We start from the raw sequence: 10,814 nt of genomic DNA on the forward strand, positions 1-10,814 counted from the left end.
GGGCATAATCCTATGCATATTTAGACAGGCATGCTGGCTGGGGAATGCTGGGAACTACAGGACTTCTTCTGTCTAAACATGCATAGGACTGCACCCTAAGTAGTTTTAAAAGCTGAAATAAGACAATCCTAAAGTACAAATATACCCTCAAATCCCTAACCTTTGCCACCCCCTCTCAATTTCTGAGAACATTTATAGGCTGTGCTAAGTCCCCAAATAAGGAGCCACTCCAACAGAACCTTATATTACATTTTATTATCCCATATCATTTTCACAGGGCCAGCTTTGTCTTATTGACACTAACAAAAGTGTGTGACTTCTATCAGAAACTGGACATTTTATATCATGATACACATATGTAAACTTCAAGAAAATCAAATTCAAAAGCCTGGTGTCATAGCATGGTTGAGCTGTACTTCAAATTTAGATGTGTGAAACAGTGTTCGAATAATTGTTACAAGTGAATTGTCTCCACAGAAATGCTTAAACCTACTGTTATGTTTGGTTGTGTATGTGTCTATTAATAGAATAATGAATGCTAAAAGTGTACATGGCTACCTCAAAGTTTGTGTCATGTGTAAAAAGGGCATTTTAAAGAACCCTCACTGAATACTGTGCAGAAAGATCCAAGATGATTTAGATGGAATACAGCTAGTTTAAGACAATGCCACAAACCCTACACTGGAGAAATCAAGCCATACAGCCCCATTATACATTAATTATTAAGGGGTGGGGAAGAAAAAATACAAACAAAATGCATACACATTGACATCTATTATAGCTGGATTTGGATAGGGGCATGATAGTCACTTGCACATTTGGTAAGTAGAACCTATAACCATATGTGTAGACTCTGAACACATGGTGACACTGGATGCAAACACCTCTCCACTGCAGCCTGGAAATCCAGAGATGCCAAATGATAGTAGAGCTTGGCTGCATGGTCAGAGAATACAGAAAACTCCCTCCTTCATGCTGTTATAGGTACAATGCCTTCAGATGACCACTGGTTATCTGCACTCAGCCATCATATAAATGTAACAAGGCAGTCATGAATTCCTAAACTTTGGACTGATTAATCAGACTGAAAAAGAACTCTCAACTGATTTACTTACAAATAATATACAACTTCATTCTGAACAGATATGTTTTCATGAGATTTCCCACATTTATGGCCAAATTCCCCAAGTGCTGTTTCTGTCAATCTTCATTTACTTACTAACAGGAATGGACGTTGTAGCAGTCGGTGATTCCAGTGTTAGTTGGTTTTATTTTTTAAAACTGTCTTAACTACACCTGCCCTCATGAATGGCACATAGTGTTTTTCAAGAAATGGACAAGTACAGTCAAGAAGTTTATTTTATGCAAGCTCAAGTGGGAGACAAAAAGCACTGTAGAACCAACTCGTTTCTTCAGGATTTTAACCAATACAGTACTGTGATCTTCCCTGTCCCTTAGTTACATCAGTGCTGTATCTTCTAAAAAGCCTCGCGCTATGTGGTAATGCAGTAGACATTTTTAACAGCTTCAATAACTAACTAAATTAAGTATCGTAAAAATTTGGAAGTTGAGCCACTCCACGTCAGAGCGCATCTACACCTCCCTTTAACACCACATCAGCATTTAAACTCAAGACAATAGTCTAGGTTTATGCACAGCACTAGCATATAGGAAACTCTGTAATGGGTATCTTTTTCCACAATTAATATCTACAATGGCACAGTAGTCAACTTTGCATAAGAGGACCGTTCAAACAAATCCAATTTTTGTGATTGTAAGCCTTTGAGCATAGTGGTATTCATACGCCTACAAACACTGCAACTTGTGTCTTCTTGACAAACCTTGTTGTCAGGTTAAAAACACACATACTTGGAAGCAAGTTCTGCTGAAATCAATGAGGCACACTTTCAAGTAGATGTGTTTTATGATTGTGGTGATAAAGTTCACTTTGATTGCTTGGAACTACATTAGAATGTGAAATCTCGCCCACCTACAAGAATATACAAGACATTATCTATTAGGCATGAGCAAAAAGAGTACCAGCCATATGGCAAGAAACCCCACATACCCCGAAGTGTGTGACCCACTACACAAAGTGGCCCTCTAGTGGTTGCAGCCAAGACAAAGCAACACATTACTCTATTACACCGATGAGGCGTTTTTCCAACAATTAATTTAGACTCTTTAATAGGCAAATGTAATACATTCAGAGATGTTATTCAACCATGCCCAGCATTTGTACACATCTTGCTTAATAAGCCAGCTATTTAGGTTACAATCCTTAAACCACTTATGCTAATGCCATCCTATAGGACTACCCAAGTAGTAAAGAGACTGCAATATTGGCTTTGAGTCACAAGTCATTTAACCCAGTGCACTTTAGCTTAGTCCTATTGACTTTTAAGTGGGGCTGACTGACTTTAGAATCTAAAGTTTAGATGGTATGTGTCACAGCCTGCTGATCTTTCAATTCTTCAAAGCAGCACCACCACAAGCTCAAAGACTCAGCTTCAAGAATTACAAGACATTCTCTCCATTTTTTTGATTTAAAAGAAAAAAAATGCAATAAACCACACAGACCTTTTTCAATGTATGGAGAATTGGTTTCTTCAAAGTTCAGTCTAAAAGTTTGTACTGTAAAATAAGAACCCCCACCCCAAAAATGCTTCTGCAAGAAAATCTAAGCAGAATTTTCATGGCAAATCAAAACAGTGCAGTACAAGGCTTTGAGACTATAGTTAATCATGTTATTCCCATTCCTTCCAAATTTGAGAAATCAGATTGTTCCCATTTTTCATATGGACCACCTTCCAAAGAACAATCTAAAGGATTTTCTTTAAAGCACTATGTTCCTACCGGATAGTCTTATTAGTTTAAAAAACCCAGCAACCTTAAGTTAGATCTCTCAGCAAATATGAACAGAAGGAAAAAAACCATGTAACACAAATAAAAAGCTGCCTTTTCCCACAGCTTTTGGGGAAGATGTGTTTTGCAACTTTAAGTGGAGGGGGAAAGGGTAAAGGTACTTAAAATGTTCCCCATGTTTAATTGTTCTATAACTAGAAATTATTTGAAGAACAGTATTTTTTTTTAAACAGTGGATTTGAAGCATTTTCTCAACATGAGTTATGATCCAACACGAGTTGTGGTGGTTCTTTTGTCTGAGAAGAAGCTTTTGAGAAGAAATACCTGCCCAATGCTAACTACCAGAAGAATTATGGCTTCTCCTATTGACCAATAAGCCACACGTGTGTTTAAGTCTTCTGCTCTACTGCGGCCTTGTGCTTCCCTCAACCGAAAATGAGTCTGGTAATCAATGACAGATTTTAGAGCTTCATGAATTGAAACACATGCTGACTCCATCTAGATACAAAAAGAGAAAGATCTGATTAGTAGTTCTCCATTGAAGATGTAGGATTTTTGCTTTTCTTTAGCATTTTCTACACATTAGGCTTTATTTGCTCAAGTCTAAGCAACAATTTTCAACTATGACTATATAATTTCCTCATCTAAGTAGCTACAAAGGTTTTGATTTTATAATAGTAAACCTTCAGACAAGGAAAAGTAAGTCTTCATTTACTCAATTGTAAGATAGAGGTAGGTTCACTACTTTGTGAACCGAAAACATTTCTTGAACAGCACAAGGGCATGGTGACATTCTCCAGCAATGTTTTTTTCCTATCCCAATGATGCATTTGTCTAACTGTTCACACTCCTCTTGTTAGGACAAAAAGCAGCAACCCAACAAGTATGTTTCAGTAGTGGGGCAGATAAATAACTTGGGCTGTCGTCAATGCTAGGGCAGTCTTCCTAAATACGAAGAAACCCACATTCTAATTAGCAGTCTGAGAATTAAAGCCTAAACTCTATCTATACGCAACTGTGCAAGTTCAATTAATGTATCTTTGAAGCTTGTGCATTTTGATTATGGTCTTGGTATTAGTTATCTACTCAAAGCACAATCCTATGTATGTTTAGACAGAAAATGTCTTACTGACTGGGGAATGCTGGGAGTTGTAGGACTTTTTTTTCTGTCTAAACATACATAGGATTGTGCCCTTAGTAGCTTTTTGACTGAAGTCTTCAAAATGGCTAACATTCATAAGACAAAATCCAAAGTCACAGAAGCCATCCACTTATGCAATGGGACTTTCCCCTCCTCTCCCACTGCACCACAGAACCCCCAATCCCCCAAAACTCCACTCCTGAAGATTCCCCCAATCCTCTGGAGCAAAGTTCGAGGGTGCAGAATCATCCCCTCCCCTTTCCACTGACAGAAGCCATTCAGTGAGTGGGAAGAGTTAACTGAATACCACCCATAACATACAACGGCTAAATTAAAAACCATACACTTAAAAAAAGCCATACACACACAAGCCAGCCAAACTGGAGCAGGAGTCTGGTGTTACCTTTGCCCGCTTCCTTCTCTCCTTGGTTCCTTCCCAAAGGGCAGCTGGTGTTAGTCAGCCCTAAAGGAGAGAACTTGAGGAGGCATCTGATGTTTTCGCCTCCCTCCCTCATCAATTTACATTGTTATTTTCAGCTTTGTCATCTAACTAGACACCTCTATGCATTTTGGCAAAGAGAATATATAATTTGATAATGGGAACAGAGTCAAAAACATAAGATTTATTTCTGAATTACCCAATCAACACTAAGCTCCAACTTACATTACTAGTACAGAAGGTCCTGCCATATTTGCAACCATTACCATTTTATGATCAACTGATGTGCTTCATTCAGTTAACCAACCCGAGATACAGGAAACTGCATAGAAATAATACTTATGAAGACCTGTAACCTGATTTCAATATACCTGGGGTCAAACAGGATGCCATGGTCTACTAAAATTCACTTAAGAGGTAACTGTACCTGAGTAAGTGCAGTTACTCTGTTTTCGCTAGGAAACAGAGGTGGATCGTCTCCAACCTGGAAGTCGAAGTATACTGTTTTGTGCGTGAAGGTAGAAAACTCATTGCTGAAACAAAATTTGTATGTTCCATTTCTGGAGGCAGTAAAGGTAAAACTATCATATTGTTTCTTCATTTCTTTGTATAACACATTGCCATCTGGATCTTCTAAGCGGCAGTCAACATCATAGTGTCCTCCAGTGATCACCTGTGGAAAAAAGAAAACTAATATTTGGAACAGTAGTCAGTAGTACCACCTTTCCTGGTGAATAAGGTAAACATTTTTACTGGACAAACAGATAAGCCATAGTAAACATAGCACACTGTTGCTAAAGAAAGTTCCAGCATGGGAAATCAGGTTTATTTACCTATAATCAACAGATTATAAGGCAGCTTTATAACATCTGTTCAGTTAGTGTATTTCAGACTTTAAATGTTCATGGTGAAACTGTCTAGGCCACCTATAACTGAAGAAAAGCAGGGGGAACCTGCTAGGTAAAATCAAAATGCAGGGTCTTAGGATACTTCATCTGATTTGCACAACAGCCACAAACCAGACTAAGTGGTTATAGCTTCTATCCTCTTTCTATCTATATGCAAATTTTGCCTTTTCACCAGGGCCCTTATAATGTGATATCTAAAAAGGAGATGTACATCCACTAAAGGTTCACACAGACTTCTCATTTTGATTATGGCTAAATTAAAATACAGAAGAAAAGGTTAGAAGAAAATTAAAAGTTAATATATTTAGTCACACCTGAGAAAGTGGGTTTGATCTGTTTTTCCTTCCTAAATTCATGAGTCTTGATAAGACAGATTCAGAGAGCCCCAATACCCTGGTCTCGTATATTTGTACTTACAGTACCACTATAAATAAAAAATACAAGCAAAACCAAGGGGCTAGATATGGATTTTGCATTCTAGATACGGATTTTGCATTCTAGATACGGATTTTGCATTCTAGATTCGGATTTTGCATTCTAGAATGGAAGAGCTCCTTCCATTCATGGAAGGAGTCTGATCCAGTCGAGGGATCCAAAAGGCATAAGCGGGGGAAGGCAAATTTTTCCAGTTCCCTCCTCTCCCTGCTGCTGCTTCAATCCTTCAGAAATCTGCTCCATAGGGTCCCCAAAGCCTATGCAGCAGATTTTTGGAGGGCAAAAGTAGCTGCGGGTGTGTGGGGGGGAACCAGAAAAAAATTGTGTTCCCCTTTACAAGTGGCAGGTGCACCCCCCAAGTGGAATTCCACTCAGGGAATAGCCCTGCTGGTCTAGATCAAACTCATTATATTTTGTAGCATTGCACTAGTGTGTCATAACTTAAGAATAATGTGTTGCACAGTAAGGCTCCACACCAGGTTGTAAAACTACCAAACTAGAAAAGAGAGTTGCACCAATTCTCTCACAGACAAAACACACACAATAAGAACACTTTCAAAAGGTGCCATAGAAAGTGAATTTTTTGAAGTTTACCTAACAGAGATAGAAAACAAGGAAAGGAAGATAGCTCAAATTTTATGAAATGAGTGGTAAAATACTTGATAAGGACTAGCAAGCTCAAAGTGTGCTGGGCAAACTTTTGAAAAGATCAGATTTTCTAAGACAGATTTGGATATTTGTCTCCTGTTTTTGCATAAAACCTTCAAAGAACAGTTGCTGTAAGTGTAAAATTTTGATGAAGGCCCTTTTTCTAGTATACATACAGCTCATTCCGGAGAAAGTTATCCACATATACCTCATTTTGAAATCAAGGGGGCCTAGGCCAACATGTAATGCCTATGCCTGGTGGCTGTGTTGGTCACTTGCAGGGTCATGGAATCTTGAGGGGCAAATTGAGTCTGAAGGGAGGGGCAGATAATGGCTATTTGTGAAATTGAAGAGCAAAGCAGAGAGTCTAAGATGGCAGGGAGTACAGAATGAACAGAGAATCCAGACATTCACAATACTTCTTCAGTACATCACAAACTTAACTAGTGGATATCAGATATGTCCTTGAAGAGATAGCTATGAGATTCTGACATCATCTTCGGAGTTATTACAGCTAAGGAAACATTAGATTGCCACAAGTGGGACCAGCAACACAATGCTGCAATATGGAGTGCTCCAATTCAGCATGCTTCATTCCATTCCCACTCCCTCCTGGCTTTCCATTCTCCCCCCCCCCGCCCCCGTCAGTCAGCATTCCCTTTGAGCATGCGCAGTCCCGCATTAGGCTGTGCTTTGGTTTTTGTTCTCACCCCTAGCATTTTTTCCCTGTAGATTTTTTTTGTACCTCTGCAGGCCTTGGGGTTACTCCAAGCCTGCTGATACTCTCCCTCTTGTGCATGGATGGTGCTATTTTGGCTACATAAGGGATGCACACTGTTATTTGAGATTGAACACCTCATTTTTTTTTGCATGAATCCTCCACAATCTTAAGATCCATGAGACTTCTTGCTCTTCTGATAATCACCTTTCAGATTCTAGCTGTTTTTTTACTGCTATAACTCCTAAACCTTGATAACTTGAAACATTTTCTCAGTAACGATAGTCTGTGTTATGGGGATAATGTTCTAATATTGCTTAAACCAAGTGGGGGTGGGGTGTGATTTGGAGAAGATTGATCCACACCTTACGGAGCAGTATAAAAGGAAGTAGGTAGCATGACAATCTGATATTGCTCAATGGGATGGTGCTATGTGGCTTCACATTACTGGGAATGCCTAACATGATTGTATAAACAGAGGTGAGATGATTCACTGTTCAGGTTGGGTGGCAAAGAAATATATTTCTTTACATTTTAGGTCACAAACCTTTCAGAGAAAACAATACTCGACACACTGCCCCAGGGCTTCATTTCTACACTTGTGATGAAAACACTGAAACCCTACTGGTGGAGATGGGATCAAGAGTTAAGTACCCCCCTTCCCTATCTATTAATCTCCACTGCACTCAAGTCCTATTTGGCCTTAAAAGAAATCTTACTTAATCATGTGAGATGGGAACAGGGCCATGCCACACAGTCCCTTCCCAACTTAATGAAATGCATAATGTAAGCCGCCCATGCCCCACCCCACATATACAGTGTTCACGCACATGGCACGAACTTGGGTAGAAGGGAAGCCTACATGTGTACAGCCTCCTTGCTACAGACATTCATGCCATATGGATGGAACGTGGGGTGGGGACAACCTATTTAATGCATATGATATTGGGGTGGGGCTATACGGAGCAGCCCTGTTCATATGATTAGGGAAAAAAACTTTTGACCATCTGAATAGGACTACTGCTCCATCTCAATGGAATTTTGCAGAGAAGTGATGGCTAGATTAATGCAGCATTCTGACTTCAGGGTTTGTGTTCTAATGCAAAAGAACCTGTACACCCTCCTCTTAAAAATAAATAAATACAAAAGTAGGAACAGGAATGTACCGTGAAGATTCTGGCTTGGCATATAGAAACAAATTTCTGGTGGTTGGATTCCGTCCCATCCAAACAAATTTCAGAAAGGAGAAGATAAAACAGTGAGACACACAGGTATTTATTTATTTATTGCATTTATACCCCGCCTTTTTTCCTCTTGCAAGGAACCCAAGGCGGCTTACATTATCCCCCTCCTCTCCATTTTATCCTCACAACAACAACCCTGTGAGGTGGGTTGGGCTGAGAGTCTGTGACTGGCCCAAAGTCACCCAGTGAGCTTCCGTGGCCGAGTGGGGACTAGAACCCGGATCTCCCAGCTCCTAGTCCAACACTCTTGCCACTACACCACACATGGTACACATGCCCCTTTCTACAAAATTATACACAACAATTGATCCATTTTAACTGGGTTGTATGATGCTGTTGTATACATTTTTCAGACCTGTAAAGCCAAATGATTTGGTATATCATTTTCTTTTTATTAAAAAAAAAATAAAGAAACGCTTGTTTCATATAATTTTCTTTGTTATGCACAGCTTACAATGCAAGTATTTAAGGATAGGCTAGATCTAATATTTTCAAAACCAAAACAGTTGCTACCATTTATGTATGAACAACAAAGAAATAGTAGTAAATAACCAAATTTTCCTTAGACTTATGCAGCCACCAAAGGAGTCTCTAAATGTAAACTGCTGCATGTGGCTGGTACTCTTGTAATCACTGGTGAGCTTTTTTCTGAAAGTAGTATAGCTTCACTTACAAATATCCAACAAATAACAGAACCACACTTTAGTGCAAGAGAAGACAGAAGACGTGCTGATGGTAAAGGGGTAGATCGGGAGATGCTGAAGAGGAGTCAATGGGGAGAGCAGTATCTCAGCATGGCACACGCATTCAGACGCGTCCTGCAGATTTAATTACGCCTCTAGCTGCCTGATGTATTTACAAGGTTAACTCAAGAAGTTAAACAGCAGCGAAAAGGGAAGATCCTCACGGCCCCACGCCGTCTTTTCAATGCCACCTTTTGGGAAGCTGGGAGTTCTAATCCAAGTTAGGGTCTGTCCGCCCGAAGCCACGCAACAGCAATTATTCCCGATTAACTCAGACGCGCGCGCGCAGCCAAACCGTGACCATGCCTATGTGGCGCTGGAGAAGGAGTGATGTCTTTACCTGAAATTCCAGGGTACACTTGGTGCCTTGCACGATCTCCTCATAGAAGCACTGCTTGGCGTTGTCTGGCAACTCGAAGGTGATCTCCGAGGCGCGGACAGCCCAACCGAAGTTCAGCAGCAGCACCAACGCCGCCGACAATCCCGCGGAGGCACCAGGGCCCTTCCAGCCCCTCAGCAACATCGCCTTGACGGGGACTCGGCCACACGCGCGACGGGGTGAACTGAGAGGGAAAGAAAAGGGGCGCGGTGAGACGCGGACAGGAGGGCGGCGAGCCGCAGGCCGCCCAACGCCTGGCGGAGAGGGATGTGACCCGACCACCTCACCTGTGAGGGAGCCGCGCGCGAACCGGCTTCCACCTGCGGCGTGGCTAAAGGGGGACGGCGGTGCGCAAAGCGGGGCCGACGACCTGGAAGCGACCGGGTTCCACCTTGCACGGCAGCGAGAACTTCCGGGTGAGTTGTCATTTGTAGACGTGGTGTTCTTTGGGAGGACAAGGCGGGGCTAGAAGAGGGAGGGGGCGGGGACTAGACAAAGGGACGGGCGACGCTCGAGGCTCCGCTGGGAGCGCCGCGGTGATTCCACGCCGCTCGCGGGAGGCTCTTATTGGCGCTCCTGAGGCGAGGCGCTGATAGGACGTTGCTGGGCGACGGGCGTTACGGCGCTTAGTGGAGCGCTCTGCTCCCCCCCCCGCGCGCATGCGCCCACACAGCCGTTGGCGAGGGAGTCGGGCCGCGTAGGCGGTTGGCGCGCAGCTTGCAAAACCTTCCTTGGAAATGCAACCGCGTCTCCCCCCCTTATCAGTCAGATACGTGGGATGGGCCTCAGCAGGCCAACTGTCAACCGGCAGCGGCTGTTTCATCAGGCTGCAGGAGAGGGAGAAAAGGGAAACGGGGCCGCTCGGCTGAGAGGCCGGCAACGTCTGGCTCCTCTCGTTGCGCCGCTCCCACCCCAGCTTGCTGTGATAAGCGCTTCCCAGAAGGGTCGTCGTTCGTTAAGTCTGTTGCAGCAAAAACGGCAGCGAAGCGCCCTATGGCACTTCGAAGGCCAGCACGCTTATTACGGCATAACCCGCTTTCGTGGAGACAGCCCGCTTCATCGGACGCGTTCGCCGTTATTATTGTTACTTAACAATATTTTTAACAATATCAAGTTGTCTCCGGGCGGATAGTGCCACAGCACAGGCTTTAAGGAATCACCAGACTCGGATGTTTTAATAAAACTATGTAACACCTGAGTGAGTTTGTTTTCTTCGTTGATTTTTGTAAGCCGCTCTGGGAACTAAAAACAAAACGAAACACTGAAGACCAGGGTAAAAATCCTTCAAATAAAT

The 10,814-nt window shown here is 42.2% G+C and overlaps 1 protein-coding gene across 1 annotated transcript; it reads right to left on the reverse strand.

Moving 5' to 3' along the window:
- Positions 1-2,170: 2,170 nt before the first annotated feature.
- Positions 2,171-9,924, reverse strand: TMED7 (transmembrane p24 trafficking protein 7). The gene is made up of 4 exons (XM_084833906.1): positions 9,808-9,924; positions 9,482-9,704; positions 4,873-5,118; positions 2,171-3,363 (listed from the first exon to the last, which is right to left on the reverse strand). Exons 2-4 carry the CDS (start codon positions 9,662-9,664, stop codon positions 3,127-3,129), a joined length of 666 nt encoding a protein of 221 aa, XP_084690032.1. The 5' UTR covers positions 9,665-9,704; positions 9,808-9,924; the 3' UTR covers positions 2,171-3,126.
- Between the last annotated feature and the right edge of the window lie 890 nt (positions 9,925-10,814).

This window comes from Heloderma suspectum, chromosome 2 (assembly GCF_057233095.1).
Source record: "Heloderma suspectum isolate Gila_16-S chromosome 2, 16-S_ref, whole genome shotgun sequence".
Classification (NCBI taxonomy): domain Eukaryota; kingdom Metazoa; phylum Chordata; class Lepidosauria; order Squamata; family Helodermatidae; genus Heloderma; species Heloderma suspectum.